At 43.2% G+C, this 20,759-nt stretch overlaps 1 protein-coding gene across 4 annotated transcripts in view; it reads left to right on the top strand.

Annotated features, from left to right (window-relative positions):
• The window catches only part of STK4 (serine/threonine kinase 4), a 68,464-nt gene that overhangs the window by 30,006 nt on the left and 17,699 nt on the right, over positions 1 to 20,759 (top strand). For 2 of the 4 annotated variants that reach the window (XM_040981427.1, XM_040981428.1), the window contains exon 10: positions 9,209 to 9,363. In XM_040981427.1, coding sequence (XP_040837361.1) covers positions 9,209 to 9,363 — 155 coding nt within the window. Of the gene's footprint in view, positions 1 to 9,208; positions 10,509 to 20,759 lie in introns of those variants that run through there. The other 2 variants (XM_040981426.1, XM_040981429.1) reach the window with 1 other exon arrangement.

Raw genomic sequence — 20,759 nt, 5'->3', positions numbered from 1 at the left:
CTCACAGCCAATTTATTTCTACTTACTGTTGTTTGAAGGGAATTTTTAGTAACAATACCTCCCTTGTATCTTATCTCTCTTGTTTTCTGTGACTCAGATTGTAGTATTTGCAAGTATGATAATTAGGACATAAAGTATTACAAGTATTTTAACACTTTAAAAAAAAAAACCTCTCGTTCTTATCCTTTCAGGATTTATTTATTTATTTACTTATTTATTTATTTTTAAAGATTTATTTATTTTCATTGGAAAGGCAGACTCACAGAGAGGAGATAAGATCTTCCATTCACTGGTTCGCTCCCCAAGTGGCTACAACAGCCAGAGGTGAACTAATCTGAAGCCAAGAGCCTAGAGCATCCTTTGGGTTTCTCACACAGGTGCAGGATCCCAAGGCTTTGGGCCGTCCTCTGCTGTTTTCCCAGGCCACAAGCAGGGAGCTGGTTGGGATGTGGGGCAGCCAGGACATGAACTGGTATCCACATGGGGTGTCAGCACCTGCAAGGTGAGGATTTAGCCACTGAGCCATCATGCTTGGCCCTGTAGTATTTCTCTCTCTCTCTTTTTTTCCTTTTTAGATGTAGCAAAAACAGTGTTGAAAAGGATGTGTGCTTATAAGCAATCAAAAAGTCTCTTACGGATGATCTATTAGTTAATCACGAGGACTTATTGGCAAAGATATAAATTACTAGGAAGTATGAAAAGGTAAAATTCACAGCAGAAAATAATTAATTGGACTTGACACCATAAATTGCAAATGGAAACATGAAAGAACCATTCCCTAAGAAGATGAGTATAACAACCCCTCAGCTGTATTAACAATACTATAGTATTTTCCTTTTTTCTTTATTTTTAAAAGATTTATTTATTTTTATCAGACAGTCAGACTTACGGAGAGAAGGAGAAACAGAGAGAAAGATCTTCCATCCGCTGGTTCATTTCCCAAGTGGGCACACGGCTGGAGCTAAGCTGATTCGAAGCCGGGAGTTCCTTCTGGGTCTCCCACGTGGGTGCAGGGTCCCAAGGCTCTGAGCCGTTCTGTACTACTTTCCCAGGCCACAAGCAGGGAGCTGGAAGGGAAGTGGAGCAACAGGGATATGAACTGGCACCCAAAGGAGATCACAGTGCATGCAAGGTGCGGACTTTAGCCACTAGGTGACCGCACTGGGCCCTGTAGTATTTTCATAATACACATTTTAAGGAAATTTTTGTAGACCTTTAAAAGACCTTCTCTTACATGTGAGTTTCTTTCTTTCTTTCTTTCTTTCTTTCTTTCTTTCTTTCTTTCTTTCTTTCTTTCTTTCTTTTTTTTTTTTTTTTGTGCTGTAATAAACATCTTTTAGATGTGTTTCCCCTGGCCTGTTTGAAGTACTCTTATGTGTGTGCCATTCAGGCAGCACCATATGAGAACTTCATTATGGTGGTCATACATATCAAGGCTAAATCTTAGGACATTTAGTATTGTTGGGATTTTACTTCTAAGTAAAGGCAAGAGAAGAAAGAAATAATGGAATAAGCATTGATTTTGGAGATCAGGTTTTGGCTTTTAAGTTGGCTTGCGGGTAGTGACTGAATCACATTGGGCAGGCTATTTCCTATTTAGAACTTAAGCTTCTAATAATAAAAGTTCTTATTCTGTATTTTTGTCAGGACGATGCAAGATCATATTATTTATTTATGAAAGACAGGGAGACAGAAATAAAGATCTTCCACCATAGGCTCATGTCCCAATGCTGGCAGCAACTACAGCTGTTCTCCTGTGACAAGCAGATGTTCAGGATACAGATAGTTGAGATACTCAGCACATAAATGCTTGGCAGTGGTGGATGATGTAACGTGTAAGTCTTCTAACGTTTGAAGTGACTTTCTCATTGGACCTACCGTTACTTCTACTTGGGCTGTCTTTCCTCACCCTGACTCCTTTTCTGTGGGCAGTTTTTCTCCTTGGCATTAGTGGTGTTTGGTAGCTGTCATCTCAGATATGTGGGAACACTGTCATGAGAGTGGTTGAGCCAAAGGGAGGTCACTGGTTATTTCAGTAATGCTTTGCAAATGTGCTGAGAAGAGAGAGGGGAGCGCGTATATGTGCACATACATTTGTGTGTTTTCAATTCCTCTGCAGTGTTACACAGCTCAAAATACAGGATGACAAATCTTAAAGAAGGGAGGATTACGGATTCCATGAGCATCCTTTTGTGAAGTTTCAGCTTCTTATCTGTGGAGTTTGTTCCCAGTGGGAGGCTCACTGTGCCCTTCAGCAGCAGCTCCTCGCGGGAGCTGACAGCCCAATGCTTAGACCGTTCTCCTTTCCCCAGAGAAGTCAAGGTTGTCCTCCCGGAGTGGAGGCTACATCCTAATTGTTTATGCAGTTTCTCTTATTGTGTCCAGATGTTGAGCCCATTTTTATCTTTGGAAGCCATTAACATTCCTGCTTCTTTTGGGATGAGCCAAAAAGCACAGACTCTTGTGCCTGAGAATTTATTTCAAACGCTTTGCCAGACCACATGTTAGGATATGAAAGTTCCAGATCTCAGTGTGACTTGGGTGAAGGGCCCAAGTCCTGCATTTTCGGGAATATAAGGTATTCTCGTATAGCTAATGGTACAAGGCCAGCCAAGAATGCCCAAGAGAGGGTAGCAACCCAGTAGTATTGAAGAGCAAAGAAAGGTGAATTTCCAAAAGTACACGTTGGCGCTTACGCCCACCAGGCAGATAAGTCTGTCTTGATCAGTTAGTGGAATCTCTTTCTCTGGCATTTGAAGCTGTTCCAATCAGTTCACTGTTGTTCACCAAGAAAACTGAGATGCATTTCAAATACTAGCTTGATCTATAAAGGAAATTCCTTTTCAAGTGTTTATTTTCTTAGAAACAGCATCTTGGAACAAATATTTGTTAAAAATAAGTATTTACTGCCAACCAAGAAATTTGGCTTAATTAGTCATTGTATGTTATTGCTGTGTTGAGGACAATCATCAAGTAAGATATTTACTGCTGATAGAAACTTACAGAGAAAAGGGGAAAGTGACATCTGTGTGCCCAATGTAATATTACTGTTCTAATTCTTTATAACTGTTTGTATAGATCATTGAAGTCTTCAGTTAGTAATGTTTGATTAAAACGTAACGGTTGAGGAAGAAGAATGTGTGTCTCTAAGGTTGTAAAATACCAGGCCAATGCTGGGTACGAGGTAGGATGTTGGGAGGTTTGTGAGCAGGCAGGTAGGGACTTGGCTGCGCAGGAAAGCTGGGGTCTCTGTGAAGTAGAAACGAAGGCAAACGTGGCCAGACCATCTGCTTTGGCTGGAGCAGATGTGGGTGTTGACCACGTTTCGGAGGAGCTTGAATGCCAGAGTAGGGAATTTGGGTTTGCATCTGTTGGCAACAGGGCATAGGAAGATGTTTCCATCAGGAAAGCAAAATAGCAGTTTTGTTTTTTAAGATTTGTTTATTTTTACTGGAAAAGCAGATTTGCAGAGAGGAGAGACAGAGAAACATCTTTCATCTGTTGGTTCCCTTCTGAAATGGCCTCAACGGCCAGAGCTGAGCCAATCTGGAGCCAGGAGCTTCTTCTGGGTCTCTCACAAAGGTGCAGGGCCCAAGGACGGGGACTGTCCTCCAGGGCTTTCTCAAGCCATAAACAGGGAGCTGGATGGGAAGTGAACTGGTGCCTCTATAATATGCCAATGCTTGCAAGCTGAGGATTAGTCAGTTGAGCCATGCATGGTCCTGATATAACAGGCTTTTAGCATCTTTTTAAATGGCTGCCTTTATTGTTCTAGTTATTAGCTCTGTGGGATTTGGGTTTGTGACCCTCTGACTAAATAGATTACAGCTCACTGGAGTTGAAACAACCCCAGTGACCAAGTCAAATCAAATGGAGGCAGTTAGTAAGACTACTCATCCACTGATGGGGCTCCAGGGCCGTGTAACTCACGTTTGCAGCACTTGGTAGTGCTTGCAAGAGACAGCCAAAGGGTATTTTTGGTCACATACAGTAACTTAGATAATAACTTACTTAGGTAAATAAATTAATTGTTGCAAAGTTACTCAATAACAAAAATAAAACCAAGAACCACAGACATGTGACAAATGTTAAATTTTTAAAAATAATAAATCTTATGTTAAGTTCATATTAAGTAAGGTGTATTATTTCAAGCCAGAAAAAAATTTTTTAAAAAAGAGGTTTATTTGTTTTTATTGAAAAATCAGATATACAGAGAGGAAGAGAGACAGAGAGGGAGATCTTCCATCTGTTGATTCACTCCCCAAGTGGCTGCAACAGCCAGAGCTGAGCCAGTCTGAAGCCAGGGGCCAGGAGCTTCTTCTGGGTCTCCTATGGGTGCAGGGTCCTAAGACTTTGGGCTGTCCTCCACTGCTTTCCCAGGCCACAGGCAGGGAGCTGAAGGAAAGTAGAGCAACCAGGGCACAAACTGACACCCTTATGAGATCCCAGTGCATGCAAGGCAAGGACATTAACCACTAGGCTACTGCGTTGGGCCAGAAAACTTTTTTTTTTTAAAGATTTAAAAATTTTTCTTAGAAAAGCAAATTTACAGAGAGAAGCAGAGATACAGAGTGAAAGATCTTTCATCTGCTAGTTTACTCCCTAAACGGCTGCAGTAGCCAGAACTGAGCTGATCAGAAGCCAGGAGCATCTTTTGGGTCTCCCACTTGGGAGACCTCCACGGCTTTCCCAGGCTGCCAGCAGGGAGCTGAATGGGAAGTGGAGTGGCCAGGACACAAACCGGTGCCCATCAAGGAAGCCAGCACTTGCAGGTATAGCTAAGTTGAGCCACTGTGCCAGTTCCCATGAAGAAAACGTGCAAGAGATTCCTGCACACACACTCTCTCTTACATATATCCAAAAAATGAATGAAGCCAAGAGGAAAATGCAGCCTTTGCCCGGGCCTCCAGTTTGGATAGAGCTAATTAGTGCGCAGGTGGAAAAGTTAGCGTAGAAATTAAAGAGTACTTCGGTCTTTGTGGTTTTTTAGTAACAGTCTGACTAGTGAATGTTTCAGATGGTGGGTTAAAAAAAGTTTTTAGGATCATTCTAAAGCTAAAGTAGCTCTCAGGCTTTGGTCCAGCTCCCTTCTTTTCCAGTTAAGACTACCCTGGCATTTTGTTATAGTTTACATGAATTAGGAACAAGAGCAAATAGCAAAAGGGGTCTTGTTGCTTTTTTTTTTTAACAGAATGAATTATTGATGTGTAGTTCATCCACCATACAAAACACTCATAGAAAATATACATATACATTTCAGTGGTTTTCAATGTAAAATGTACAGTACAGTGGCTTCTTAGTGCATAGCAAGCCCTGTTGAATCGCAGGCATTTTGCTCACCTGCAGACAAAGCCTGATTCTGCTAGCATTTGCTTTCCCTTCTCTCCTCATCTCGAGGTAACCATTCCTCTGCGTTGTGTCTCTGGATTTGCCTTTCTGAACATTTTGTGTAAGTGAAATCGTCCAATACGTGGCCTTTTTTTTATCTGTCTCCTTTCATTCTGCATGATGTTTTTAGGGATCAGCCAGGTTGTAGCATGGCAGCATTTTGTTTCTTTTTGTTATTGAGTGATATTCCAATTTATGGGTTTATTGCATTTTTGTTTCTTCTTCATTTGGGTTGTTGCGTCCTGATTTTACACATCATTTCTTAAAAGGAAAATTAGTAGGAGGTCAATTGCTAATGAGTTCATTCCTCTATCTGCAACTTTAGCTTGGTGTATTCTACTTAAAAAGAAAAATAGGACATTCATAGTGTAAGAGTTCGTGCTGCTTTCCTGAATCAGATAAAAGAATCAGAAAACGATGCGGCTGTTTCCAAGGCTGGATTTCTGTCTGCTGAGTCCATTCTTCTTATGACTTTGTGTATTCTCATCCAGTTCAGTGTCTTCAATTCCTGGGATACGTCTGAAAAATACTCTAGCTCAGGTTGAAAGGAAAAGCCCACGAAGCCCCGGGGGACAGCATGGCCTTTTATCGGCTGGCGTGATTGTCTGCTGCTTTTCAGCACAGAAAGGCTCCTGTAGGGCACACTTGATCATTAGCTCAGGGTGCTGAAAGGTAAGTTCAAAGATAAGGTTACTGGGAAAATTCCATTCCTTCCTTCCTGCACTTGGATTAATGGTATTTCTAGCATGTCAAGAATCTTCATTAGAAAGCGTGTGATGTGAGAGCCAGTTCACCAGACTTTAAAAAGCCACAGTGGCCGTTCACATCCTTTCATTGTTGGTTACAAGCTGTGCAATACTTAGGCCAGTTTCTCAATTCTAAAGTGGGGAACAATAGCACATCTATGAGAATTCTTTGAGGACAAAGTAAAGCGGTGCATTGCCTGGCACTTGGTAGATGCCTGTCAAAGGTACCCCCACCTCATTCTCTTTTTCTTTAATTTGTTTGTTTTCAATTGGAAGTTAGAGTTGCAGAGAGAGAAGGAGAGACACGGAGAGATCTTTCGTCTTCTAGTTCACTCTCCAAATGGTTGCACTATCTGTCGCTGAGCCAATCCGAAACTAGAAGCTAGCAGTTTCTAACGAAGTCTCCCACATGGGTATTTGGGCTGTCTTTGACTGCTTTCCCAGGCCACAAGCAGAAAGCTGGATGGGAAGTGGAGCAGTTGCGGCACATGAACTGGTGCCCCTACAGGATGCTAACGCTACCTGTGGAAGATTAGCTTGCTAAGCCATGGCACCAGCCCTCCCTCACCGCATTTGATGGACATGGATGAGAACATCACAGGAGAGCAACTAGTTGAAATCCTGAAACTTAAAAAGTATTCACTTAATTTTAAATATGGACCTGAATTCCAAAGTCTGAAACTTTTTGTAGATTTAGTGTATGAGAGAGGGTGAGAGAAAACCAAAGGATAGTATATGAGTTAACTGTTGCTACATTACAAGCTGCCCCCAACAGGTAGCAGTTCAAAATAGCAACAATTTTATTTAGTTTATGACTTGGCAAGTTGACAGGGTAGTTATTCTTGTCTGGGTTTGGTCAACCCTGTGGATGGCTGGGACAGCTGGTACAGTAGCAGTGGGAGTGGCTGATTTATGAAGGTCCCAGCCCTGCCAACTATTCACCGGGGCCTTCCTCCCCCTCCAGCAGGCTTGCTCAGGTCTGTTTACCTCACAGCAGCACTCACAAGGGTTTGCAGTTACTGTGTCAGGGACAGAAGCAAGGCCCAGAGTTACTGTGGGAGGGCACAACTCAAGGATGAAGATACCTAGAGGAAATTATTGTCATTGTGTTTCCAAATAATCTGGTAGGCATTGTGATAAGAATGCAAGTCTGCTTACTCAAAATCATTATCAGTCTAGAAAACAAACACAGAGCAGTATTTATCTGTATTTTTTTATTGTGTCTGGATTTTTAAAATCATAGTTACAAAGCCCTTTCTATTCTCAGTTTGAAATAAATTTACAGATGTTTTCTTTTAGAATTTAAGGTTCCCATTTTTTTTTTTTTAAATAACTAGATCTCCTATCCATTTGGAGTTTTCCTAGTTCAGGGTTTGAGATACAGGACCAATTTAGCCTTTTTCCGGTCAACTTTCCCATTATTCAGATGGTCCTTTGGATTTATATATATTTTTTCTGGACCTTTGGACAAAAGGATATAACTTTCTGACTCATTGGCAGATCCAAAGCACAACCATTTTTACAAGTTTTGTTAAGGTACCTCAAGAACTATATAATTTGAACATTAAGCAAAAATAAGCATGAAGCACTCTTAATAACGTGTCTGGAACACATAAAATGAAACTATATACTCATCAACTTGTCTTGGCACATACTGGATTGGATCTCCAGTAAGTGAAGCCACTAGAGTGTTCTGAGCTACTGGCAACATCTGAAAAGTGGACAAGCATGTGGTTGCCTGCTCTTGAACTTGGCAATGATAATAGCGAGAAAGATTACAAATTTCCAAAAGGCAGTCAGGGTGCTGATTTGAAAGCAGGTTAGGCAAGTGTTACAGAATAAATAACACTGCATGGACTAAGGTTACCTGTAGAGTAACACATACTGTTTTGTTTTGTTTATCTCCCAGATTCTTCTCCATCTGCTTTGTAAGGCTCTGAACTGTTTAGTCTTTCCCACCACTGTAGGAAAAGGCTGTGTAAGCTCATGTATTCATGAAAAATGCTTTACATTTTTTTCTGTTTCTTTTTTTATGTTCAACTACCAATCACAGGCATAAGTAGGTATAAGTTACTAGCTGGGATTTTTTTTTTTTTCTTGAAAGGTAGATGGAGATATATTCCATTCCCTGGTTCAAGGTGGAGAGACAGAAAGAGGGAGGGATGGATGGAGGGATTGAGAGAGAATATTTGCTGTCTACTGGGTTACTCCCAAATGTCTCAGCAGCTGAGGCTGGGCCAAGCTGTCAGCGACTGTCCAGGTCTCCTGTGTGGGAAGCAGGGACCCAGCTACTTGACCATGACCTACTGTCTCCACATGCACATCAGCGGGAGGCTGGAACTGGGGGACTTAGGCTGAGGTACTCTGGTATGGAATGCAGACATCCAGGCAGTGTTTTATCTGCTGGGCTGAACGTCTACTCCAGCGAGGCGTCTAAGTCATGACAAGTGAAATTACTGACTTTGCTGTTGTTCCTAGTAGCTGCTGTGTGCTCACAGGGTGACTGCTGCTATGTAACTGATTTTGCTATCTGGGGTGACTTGAGGTCCAACCCCAACCCCCTTCTTCTCCTCCCCTGCCACCCAGTCTGTCCAGCCTGTAATATTTTCTGGGCATAATAAAACTGCACCCCACAATAGCATGAAAATTAACAAAAAATTATGTTCATTTAATACTTGCCCAGCATTAAATGTTAAAAGAAATACTTGAAACAGTAAATAAAAACCCAAAGTCTTACAACCAGAAACAAACTGTTAGCATTTTGGTATATTTTCTTCTACTCCTTTTCTTTTTTGTCCTTGTATATGATTTTATAGATTTGAAGTCATACTGGATATATATTATTATGCCCTGTTTTTCTCCTTTATTGCAAGCCGTGTGTGTAATCTTAAACTTGCATAGTGGTTGGGTTGTGAGTTGCTCATGTTCAGTGGGCATTTTTCTGTAGGTTCATTTGCTTCCTAAGAGGGTCCTTGTGTCGCTCATGGAAACAGCAGTTCATCTGGAGATCTGTTTTTTACACCTAAAAACATGTTCCTTTTCAGCTTTTTTTTTTTTTTTTTTTTGGTTTTCAGGAAGGGATGAAACCATGCAGCCTGCAAAACCATCTTTTCTTGAATACTTTGAACAAAAAGAAAAAGAACAGGTCAACAGCTTTGGCCAGAGCGTACCTGGTCCATTGAAAAATTCTTCCGATTGGAAAGTACCACAGGATGGAGACTATGAGTTTGTAAGTAGAGTTGGGAATTCAGGGTTGTGTCTTTCTGCGGTAAGTTCTTTGGAGTGTCACATACCCAGTTCAGGGCAAGTGCTGGCACATGTTCTCACACAGGTCGAGTCTCCTGAGACTGCGCTGGCTGCACTCCCAGGCTGGGGGCCTCAGGAGGATGAGCTGACAGCGTTCTGATTGTTGATGCTTGAGCCATTCAATAGCACCTGCTCAGTGACATTTTTCTTGCTTTAAAAATCCTTTATTCGCCTGTTCTTTTCCTTTGTTCGACTTGAAATTGTTCATATTCAAAGGACTTTTTGTTCGTCATGTGAAGAGGCAACTGTCTTTATTTGGGATTGTGGTATCATGTTTAAGAATTAGATTTGAAGGACAGGTGATGCTGTTTTGTGCAGTCTTTGTTGTTCTAATTTTCCCAATTTTAAGCTTCCTGAGAAGATTATTCTGAATTTTTCCAGAGGATGAATATTAAATTATTCCAAAGTTTCTTAAGGAGACCTGGGTGTGTTTTCTTTTTTTTTTTTGCCATGGAGCTTTCTTCCTCAACTACAGGCACTTACTAATATTCACAGGGATTTAATGAGGAGAGAGACAAAAACTGGAGAAAAAGTAAATCAAGGAGCTTGCACTCCTTTTTTTGAGTATTTTTACAAAATGTTTTTCCCTTGGGTAATTTTGAATTTTTATTTTCCTAATTTCTGAAGTTTGACATTAAGCTGTCATAATTCAGTTTTCACTTGTCACAGAGCTTACTTTTGGGCACTGAGTCTGAGCTCTGGGGCCTTGGCAGTGCGGCCTCTCCATTTCCCCTACTCCGTGGCCTTGAGAAAATGCTGTCATCCCCCCGTAATTCCTGCTTCTGTAAAGTGGCAGGTTGTCATAGTTTGTGCAGCTACTGGGATCCTTTGAAGACCAAAGTAGCTTTCTTGAAGATGGGTGTTAGAACCCAGGTTCATGCGTTTCATCAGTATTTGCTGTTCTTCAGTTGTCGGCACTTTATAGTGACTCAAACAGTCAAAAACCCGTCTGTCATTCAGAGATTTCATTCTAGAAGAAGGAAACAGGTACCACATCACTGTGTTGGAAGGTGGTAAGGACTGTGGAAAAGAAAGTGAAAGGAGGTTAGGGAGAAGTCCAAGTGGCAAGGGAGTCCTGACTGGCAGGAAGATGAGAGAGTGTGCCACATGGGTTTTCAGGCAGTGGGAACAGCCCCCGTGCAGCCCTGCAGGCAGGAACCTGCTCTGTCACTCGCTGAGCTGGGGAGAAACACAACGTCTGGGAGGGCCCCCCAGGGTCTGTAGCAGGGAATGAGGCCCTAGGAGCATGCGCAGCAGGGCCTTTCGTGTGATAAGAGTGTCAGCTTTTATTTATGTATTTATTTTAATTTTTAAAAGATTTATTTATTTTTATTGGAAAATCAGATATACAGAGAGGAGGAGAGAGAGAGAGGAAGATCTTCCGTCTGACGACTCACTCCCCAAGCAGCTGCAATGGCCGGGGCCGAGCCAATCCAAAGCCAGGCGCCCAGAGCTTCCCTGGGTCCCTTGTGCGGGTGCAGGGTCCCCAGGCTTTGGGCCATCTGTGATTACTTTCTCAGGCCACAAACAAGGAGCTGGATGGGAAGCGGGGCTGCCAGGACACAAGCCGGCACCCACATGGCATGCAAGATGAGGACTTTAGCCGCTAGGCTACCACACTGGGCCCATACTTTTTTTGAAGACCCTCCCACCATCAATTTTTTTTTCCCAGACAAAAATGCCTTATCTTTTCATTTATCGTCTATAAATTTTTTGAGGTGCCCTCGTATCCTTTACTCTGCTTTTTTGAGTTTCCAAGGATGTTTTATTCCACCTCCCATTATTTTCTCACATGGACACTTGACAGTCCTGTAATCCATATTCCTGGGACATGGAATGTGAGAAGACAAGGAGAAAGGTGTGTTAATCTTCTCGACCTCTTCCAAAGCAAGAGTTTCTGTTACAGCTGTGAATGTAGTGTTTGTTCATGTGGCCCAGTTCCTCTGTAGGGAAAGGGTAGTGCAGATCTGTTTAAAGTTTTATTTATTTGTTTGGAAGGCAGAACTAGAGAGGTAGAGAGAAAATGCTTTTATCCACTGATTCATGAATGGCCTTAGTGGCCAGATTGGACCCCCCATAGGAAGCCAAAAGCCAGGAGCTTATTCTGTATCTCCCATGTGGGTTTGGGGCCCCAGAACCTTTTTCATTTGTTCCTTCTGTCATTTCCCTTTCTTCACATAAGCGCTTGTTTTTTAGTTTTTCTCTTTTTTTAAGATTTACTTATTTTTGCTTGAAAGGCAAATTTACAGAGAAGAAGACAGAAAGATGTTCCATCTGCTGGTTCACTCCCCAAATGGCCACAACAGCCGGAATTCAGTTGATCTGAAGCCAAGAACCAGGATCCCTCTCGGGGGTCTCCCGTGTGGGAGCAGGGTCCAAGGACTTGGACCATCCTCCACTGCTTTCCCAGGCCATAAGCAGGGAGCTGAATGGGAAGTGGAGCAGCTGGGAGACATGAATCGGTGGCCGTATCGGATGGCGGCACCTGCAGGCCTGTTGAGCCATTGCACTGGCCCCAACAGTTGCCTTGGTAACTTAGATCTTAGATGTTCTACTGCCCAACTGATGTACAAGCTGAGCATCTTCTGTTGTTGAAGACATCAGTCCACAGTACTCCCAACACCAGTAACTTTCCAGTGGCAGTCATGTCTCTGTTTCTCTCCTTGTGTCGCCGTTATCATTTGGTGCTGATGTTACTCAGCTTTCACACTGCCCGTGTGGGGAAGAGGTGGAAGGCATCGGGAAGACGACCCCAGGAGCTGAAAGCTACTCTGAATGCGTTGCTATTGGGAAAAACACAACACCGGAGAGTGCTTGTTTTGTACACCCCAGTTTTTTGGTTGAAATATATTAGGTTCCACATTTGTTTAGAAGTTCCGTTGAGTCTCTTTGTATGGAAATAGATTATGTGCATTTTAGTTATGTCTCGTAGCTAAGGTTCCTGGAGCCAAGCTTTAAGGGTTTGAATCTTGGCTTTGTCCTTTGCTTAGTAACTTTGGGGCAGTTCCTTCTCTCTGAGTTTGATTTTCCTCCCCTATAAGGTGGAGACTCTAAGTGGAATTTGTAGGCTAGATTCTGGTTCTGTGGCTGCCACAGAGTAGTGCATATAAAATGCCTGCAGCTTCAGTAGTCTGTTCATAAAGGTCAGCTTTCTGTCTGCTTTCTTATCCTGAAACATTGCCCGTAGAGTAAATTTCCGTGACCTAAACCTCCTCCCTAGTGACTTGTCTTTGATTTCCATTACAACACCGGAGGTCTGGTCTCCAAGAAAAATTGCTCCTGAAAGGACTGATTTACAAGGTATTGTAAAACAAAAGGATCCAGTTGATTACTGATTGAATAACAAAGTGGTCCTGGGAATCGCTGTTAGAACTTCCCTGAGCTTGCTTGCATCCCTCTATTGAACATCGGTTTTCTTTCTGCCCTCTTAGGAACTGTGGTGAAGCTCTCCAAACTCTGTTGCAAGAACACATTTTGCCAGTAGATGCCGCCGTTTCACTGCTTCAGTGTGTGGGATTTCCTTGATAGAGGTTGCAAGCTATATAAAATGAATGTTAAATCTCAACAACCTAGACATTTGATGCTGAAACTGGGTACTTTGTACCACAGGACCGTATAGTGAAGTTAGTGGTCTCAGGAGAGTAAATGGCCCTGCCTTATAAGCTAGAGCCGGGAGAAGGCTCAGGTATGCTTTTGTCCATAGCCATAGCAGTACCACCATCACGTTTAGTATAATTAAAGGTGCATCCCTAGTTTGTTCTTCCATTAGCTGGCTCACTCCCCAGCTGGCACCAGAGGAGTATTTATTAGAGTCAAAGTGGCTCTCCTGTTTGTTCAGAACACAGTAGAGATTGAGAGGGGTTTGCATTTCATTAATTGTTTGCATAAATAACTCCTTGTGTTGAAACAATTTTATTTTTGTCTTTGTTAGTTATTTGTTATTTACATTGTAACCGTAGGCTTTAGAGTACATATGCTACAGAACATGTCATGCTACGGCCGGGTGTTACGGTGTAGCACGTTAAGCTGCTGCTTGTGATTGTGGCATCTCAGAGTGCTGGTTCAAGTCCCAGCTGCTCTGCTCCCAATCCTGCTTCTTGCTAATGCATCTTAGGAGGCTGTCAGTGATGGCTCAAGCGCTTGGGCCTCTGCTGCCCATGTGGGCTATTCAGATGAACTTCAGGCTCCTGGCTTTGGCCTAGACCAGCCGTGGCTGTCCACAATCACTTGGGGAGTGAGCCAGAGGATGGAAGCTCGCTCCTGTCACCTTTTCTCTCCCTCCCCTTCCTTCCTCTCTGCATCTCCGTGCTTCTCCTCTTTCTGTTTCTTCTCTCTCTCTGCCTTCCAAATAGATAAGAATAATAAACATTTTTAAAAGAAATCTCATCGTAGCTAAACAAACATTATTGTTTGAAGAATGCTTTGGGTTTTGACCAGGTATGACGTGTGTGATGGCCAAAGGGACTGCCGTCGAGCCGTCCTCCGGCCGCTGCCAGCTCTGGGTGCATTTTCCTGCTGTCTGTCTGCCTTGCTCATTTGTTATGTACTGACTTATCAGGATGGGCTTCTCTTATCCCAATGATAGAGTGTGCATTTTTAGTCATTTTATGTTAATTACTCATTATTTTGTCTTCTTTTAGATTTTATTGACAGGGACACTTGCTCTTTTTAAGACTAGAGAATTGCAGAAATAAATCATGGAGTGGACATTTATCACTGTGATTAAGAGGGCTTGGGTAGGGCCCGGCGGCGTGGCCTAGTGGCTAAAGTCCTTGCCTTGAACGCACCGGGATCCCAAATGGGCGCTGGTTCTAATCCCGGCAGCTCCACTTCCCATCCAGCTCCCTGCTTGTGGCCTGGGAAAGCAGTCGAGGACAGCCCAATGCTTTGGGACCCTGCACCTGTACGGAAAATCTGGAAGAGGTTCCTGATTCCCGGCTTCGTGTCGGTGCAGTACCGGCTGTTGCGCTCACTTGGGGAGTAAATCATCGGACGGAAGATCTTCCTCTCTGTCTCTCTTCCTCTCTGTATATCTAACTTTGTAATGAAAATAAAATAAATCTTAAAAAAAAAAAAAAAGAGGGCTTGGGTCAAGTCCCAATTCCACTTTCAAATCTAGCTGCCTGCTAGTCCCTCTCCTGGGAGGCAGCAAGTGATGGCTCAAGGACCTGGGTTCCTGCCACCCACAGGAGAGACCTGAATTAAGTTTAAGATTCCCAGGTTGAGACTGGCCTACTTCTAGTTCTTGGGATCTCCATCTCTGTTTCTGTCTCTTTGCCTTTCAAGTAAAATAAATTTTAAAAAATGTTTTAAAGTAAGTGATAGGGCCTGGCATGATAGCCTAGTGGCTGAAGTCCTCACCTTGCACATGCCAGAATCCCATATGGGTACTGGTTTGTGTCCTGGCTGTTCCACTTCCCATTCAGTTCCCTGCTTATGGCCTCGGAAAGCAGTTGAGGATGGCCCAAAGCCTTAGGACCCTGCACCCACATTGGAGATCTGACAGAAGCTCTTGGCTCCTGGCTTCAGATTGGCTGAGCTCTGGCTAATGTAGCTGCTTGGGGAGTGAATCAGCGCATGAAGGACCTTTCTCTCTTTCTCTCCTTCTCTCTGTAAATAATCTGACTTTGCAATAAAAATAAGTAAATCTTAAAAAAAAAAAAAAAAGTAAATGATGATGGGTCAGTGTTGTGGTGCAGTGGATTAAGCCACCACTTGCAAGATCAACATCTCGTATTTGAGTGCTAGTTCAAGTCTTGGCTGTTCCACTTCCAATCCATCTTCCTGCTAGTGAATCTGGAAAAGCAGCAGAAGATGACCCAGGTGCAAGGGCCTACCACCCCATTGGAGATCAGAATGGAGTTCCTGGCTCCTGGCTTCAGCCTGATCTAGACCTGCCTGCTGCAGCCATTTGGAGAGAGAATCAGAAAATAAAATATATTTCCCTCTAGCTTTCTCTTCCCTTCTCTCTGTGTTGTTCTGCTTTTCAAATAATGCTTTTTAAAGTATATGTAGCTGTTAATTAATGAATGAGTGTATTTAGTGTGTTAGGTCACTGTGAATATATTTGTCCCATTTGCTTCTCACAGTGTCTTTACACAATAGATCTGATTCCCATTCATTTTAACAGAGGCTTAGCCAGGCTGGCTCCTCATATGTCCTTCTGTGATCAGAGATGCTGGCGTTAGACTGCCAGTGCTGATTTTCTGATGCTAGGAGCATTCTTTTTCTCGGAATAGTGCAGGATTTGTGTGTGGGTGGAAATGTTCTGCCACTGACTAGAGGTGCTGGTTTTCTTTGACCTGGCAAACAGTCCCAGCACACAGGTGCTCAAGTGTGTTCTTTTTTTTTTTTTTTTTAATTGGAAAGACGGATATACAGAGAAAAGGAGAGACAGACAGGTAGATCTTCCGCCCAATGGTTCACTCCCCAAGTGACTGCAACAGCCAGAGCTGAGCCAATCCGAAGCCAGGAGCCAGGAGCTCCTCCAGGTCTCCCACACAGGTGCAGGGTCCAAGGGCTTGGGCCGTCCAGGCCACAGGCAGGGGGCTAGATGGGAAGCAGGGCCGCTGGGATTAAAATCAGTGCCCGTATGGGATCCCGGTGCGTACAAGGCAAGGACTTTAACCACTACGCTATCACGCCAGGCCCTAGAATGTGTTCTTGTAGCATGTCGTGGGAGCCCAGGGGTGTTCTTTCTGTACTAGTCACTCATGCATCTCTGGGAACGTGTTAGTTGAATTGTAAATTTGATAGATTTGGAATTTAGGTTCTTACCTCTTCATTGGCAGAACTTTAGTAGGAAACATTGATTGGAACTTCAGTGTTGGGAATGCCCTAGATTGAAGCTGGATGTAGGATATAAAACATTTAGCAAAGTCCCTGGTATTCGCTCTGCATTGTTGATGTGTGAGTTCCTTCTGAGTGACTGCTTACCCGTAGTTTAAAGCGAATACTGGGTCGGAAGTCTGGCCTCAGCCCTAGCTGGCCTGTGTCCTTGGCCAGGCGCCCTGACCTTCTGGATGCTCTGTCTCTTCTGTGAGAGGAGAGTTTAAACAATCTTCAAGAGTCCTCAGCCCCTCCTGGACGTCGGTATCTAATCTTGATCTCCCTTGGAAATTCTGCAAGCCCAACAGAGACAGCCAGCGTGCAGCCTGTAGGTGATGCTCCGCGCTGTATGGAGGGATTTTCCTTGTCCTTCCAAGGTGCGGGAAGGTGTTTGGATGTCGGGACGCCCAGACGTGTGCAGGAGGCAGCATAGCATTCTGAGCAAATGCTGGCCGGGCCTGGATTCAGTCCTGACCTCACCATGTAGGTCTGCAACTCTAGGCAAGTTGCTTGGCCTGCAAGGAATGTAATAATCACATCTTCTTCAGGACTGTTGAGAAAATTAAATCTCAAATGCATTTGAAGCGCTTAGCAGGGTACCTGACACAGAGTAGGAGATGAACTACCAGGAAGGAAAAGCGGGAGGAAGCCCTAGCTCTTATTTCAGGCCCTATTGTGGAGCTCCCACTTCCTGAAGCATTTATTTAATATCTCAGATGATCTTAATCATCTTATGGCTTTCATGTTCCTAGGGTTTAAACATTGAGTGTTCTGATTGGAACACTAACACGCTGTCTATTTTTTCTCTCACTAAATCACTCTTCTTCTATGTGTGCCCCGAAAGTCATGAGTCCTGCATGGTTCCCATGTACGTTTTCTTTTTCAAAATAGTCTCATTTTAATAGTACAGAGATGCAAAGGGGAAGAGAGGCTGGGAGCCAGCCACTGTCAAGTGCTTGCATTCATGTGGCTGAGTTCATCTTGCGTGCAGCGTGGGACCTGAGGGTGGCCAGGTGCTGGAGGAAAGGCAAACTCAGATCTACTTTTTCCATTTGCTCTTTACTTAGGAAAATCATGGCAAAAACTATTCTAGGATTTTACAGCCTTCAGACCTGGAGGTATCCTGTCTGCATTTAGAAAATCTCCCGGGAATGCCATTTAAAGTGAGATGAAGTCAGGAAAGTTGCTATCTCCTCCTAAGACTTATTCCCAGATATGGCACGAGCAAGCATAAGGGTATTTTCACACATTGGGAAGAAACATTCCATTCCAGATCCAAGTGGAGGTTTTCCACTTTTGGAAGTGCTGCTGGGGCTGTAATTATAAACTAGAACCATCCTAAGATTAATTTAAAGCAGTTCCCAGGATGAATTAGGACCTCGCAATAAAAGTAGTATATACACTCCGTCACATTATCTGTGGCTATTCTTTCTTGTGCCAGTTTGGTTAATGAGGGTAGCAGCTACCCCGGGGGGTTTACTGCTGAAGAAATGTTTAGCAGTGGTACTGTAAACTCAGCACTTTATGAGGGAATGCTGCTAAGGCTTGGTGGCCTTTGAATCTTCTATGGTGTTTATTGTCTAGTTTGATAGGTCTCCCCTTACCAGCTTTCCTCCATCTGCTTTGTTCTTATGAGAATCCAGCAAGGAGCCTGACCTGGTGCTCATCCTCTGACTTGTGGCCTTTGTTCCCCTTCTCCCATCCCCTTTCTCTGCTCTCCCTCTGGGCCCAAACAAGGCTGCATGACGGCAGGCTCGAGGAAAGCTTCTTGCTCGACTAGTGCCTGTAAGATCTCAGGCCCAGGAAGCTGTGATGCCTCGTCATGGGATCTTAGAGTTACTCAGGTGGGCACTGTGCAGACCAGAGAGAGAACAGGGCACTCCTCCATGGCTGCACCCCAACCCCAGGGTATCCTAGGATGCCAGAGAACACTTACACATCTGCAGACGGAATTAGTGAAATGTGCATATGCTGTGCTGTTCCCTGCAGAGCCCAGCTCCTGTCGTTGTTACGTAACTGGCATATTGAACATTTGTGTTGTGATCTCTGGTGGTGGAATTTAGTTGGTTCCAGCTTTTTAATATTAACACGTGTTCTCTTAATGAACACCTTTGTCTAGTATTTCCTTAGAATTCCACAAGCAGACTTATTAGGACAAACTAATTATACATTTGAAGTTGTAATATAAACTGTCAATTTTCCCAATTATTGTGTGTAAAATGCCAGTTTGTGGTTGTTTATCTAACATTGTAAACTTTCCTCATTGATTTTAAAGAGTTCTTCATATATTAAGTAAGACTGTAAACATTTTGACATAGGTGATAAAGATATTTTCTCAATTTTTAACAACTTAAAAAGTATGTAACTACTTAGACATGTTAAATTTTTGTAGATTTCACCTTATTAGCATGGCTTCTGTGGTTTCTGAATCTCATGTCATGCTTAACAAAATTTTTCACATCCTACAATTACAAAAATATTGCCTTCTCCTTTGTTGCACTTTTGTTTTCAATGCTTCATGCATGTAGGAGTCTGCGTTGGTATTGAGTGAGGCTGCCTTTCAGCTTCGTAGTTTTCTAAACAGCCACTTTGGCTAATAACCATGGGTCTAAGGAATTCATGGTTAGTTTAGAATGACCAAACCTTGATAGCATCTAACCTCTAAAAAGGGCTTATTTTCACAGATAACAAGTTTCAACTTCACACTCCGAGTTTCAGTATTTTTCTGTTTTGAAAGCCTCTCCAAAGGAGCTGTGACTTGAGCACCATATTGGTTTTGGCATGAACTTTAATGCATCATAAATAGGCTGATTCTACAGAATTCGATCCACAGTACTCCTATGTCTTGATGCCTGGCTGCCAAGCAAAATTGATTATTTCTAACCAAAAGGCCTTTAGTACTAGACTGACGAAGAGGCTCTTGTGCGGCCGCCTGCAGATTACATAATTTGGCATCAAGTAGAGTGCTTCTGGGTCCTCTCTTGCATTTCTTTCTCTTCTCTAGACCCCATGCCTCTTGCTGAGGGACTTTGCAGGATCTCGAACCAGATCTTTTCTGTCCAACTTGTAGTTGTATCTCTAAATGTTGTGAGTTTTTTCTTTCTTTCTTCCTTTCTTTTTTTTTTTTTTTTGACAGTCTGATAAATAAATACCTCGGTCTTTTTTTTTTTTTTTTCCCTTGGCAGTTATTCCCATCTCTTTTCCGTATCGTGCTTGGCTGGGATTTGTTGCTCCAGTGTATTTTCAGTCACACTGTGACCTTGCTTTGACCTGGGGGCTCTCTTGATAGTGTCAGAGGTGCCCTTGGTCCTTCCAGCTTGAACAATTCCCTGAGTATCTTGTACCCCCCTGGAAGGCTCCTCTTTGTTGTCACTTCCTCCTAAATGATTGTAGTGCCATTTCCAGCGTATTTCAGCAGTGAGCTCTTGGGGAGGGCGATGGATTGTGCCACTGGGAGTGCAAGGCATCCTGCACACAGCCACTAGACTCCCTGGAGTCATTCTGTCAGGGGTCACAGCCCTACGTGCCTGTCTTCTGCACCTGTTACGTCACCTGTCCACCCCATGTCGCAGATATGTCGCAGATATGGATAGGACCACTTACCTCACAGGGCCATAGTGCGTAGCAAATGAGATCAAACATGTAAAGCACTTAGGGCAGCTGCTCTTCCACAGTAAGCACTTAGTGAATGTTAATTTTTCCCACCCTTTTAGTGTTGTTTGCTCTTCTTGGATGTTACAGTGCTGTTTTTTCCTCCTCATAAGAAGAATACATGTAAATTACAGGAAGTTTAGAGAAATTCAGAGACAAAATTTCCTGCAATTCTATCTCAACAGTAATTATAACTTCCATTTTAATGTATTTTCTCTGTGTGTGTGTGTGTGTGTGTTTTAACTTGTATACTATTTTACACAGTTCAGGTCATTTTGTATGTATGGTATGTCTTATGTCTTGATTTTTTTTTTTTTCACTTATTTATCATTAAAACAGTTGTGTCTTTGGAGTTTGTGTTGAGCCGTTCTCTTGCTGTGACATTTCCTATTTGGAGCTTTCTGGATGAGGCGGGGCTTGAGATCATTCTAACTCCTTAAGCCAGGCTCTGTTCTCATCAGTACTCAGTTCAGGTGTGGAGGCAGTGGGTTTTCTTGTTTTGCCTGCTGAGTATTTGAATCAGCCAGGATGTTAAGTATCAAAATCCTATGCTGTCGCATCCCTTCACCGTCTTTCTGGATGATTCCCTTGCCTGGTTGCCCTTCTAATCTTTTTCTGATGGGTCAGTGTAGACAATGATTAGTGTTCGGCCCCTGACCTGACGGTGCTGTGTGAGTGCTCAGAAGCCAGCCAGAATACACACGGCGTCCTGTCCGTGCGGCCTTGCTGAGGTAATCGCGCGGAGCGGTTTCTGGTGAGTAGACTGCCCTAAATTGTCCTTGACAGGGTACACTATTTCTGTTTCAACTTTCTGTTTTTCCCATAAAGCTGGCTTTTTAA

This window comes from Ochotona curzoniae, unplaced genomic scaffold (assembly GCF_017591425.1).
Source record: "Ochotona curzoniae isolate NIBS_2020 unplaced genomic scaffold, NIBS_Ocur_1.0 contig_3520, whole genome shotgun sequence".
Taxonomy (NCBI): domain Eukaryota; kingdom Metazoa; phylum Chordata; class Mammalia; order Lagomorpha; family Ochotonidae; genus Ochotona; species Ochotona curzoniae.
This window is presented reverse-complemented; position numbering and strand designations above follow the sequence as displayed.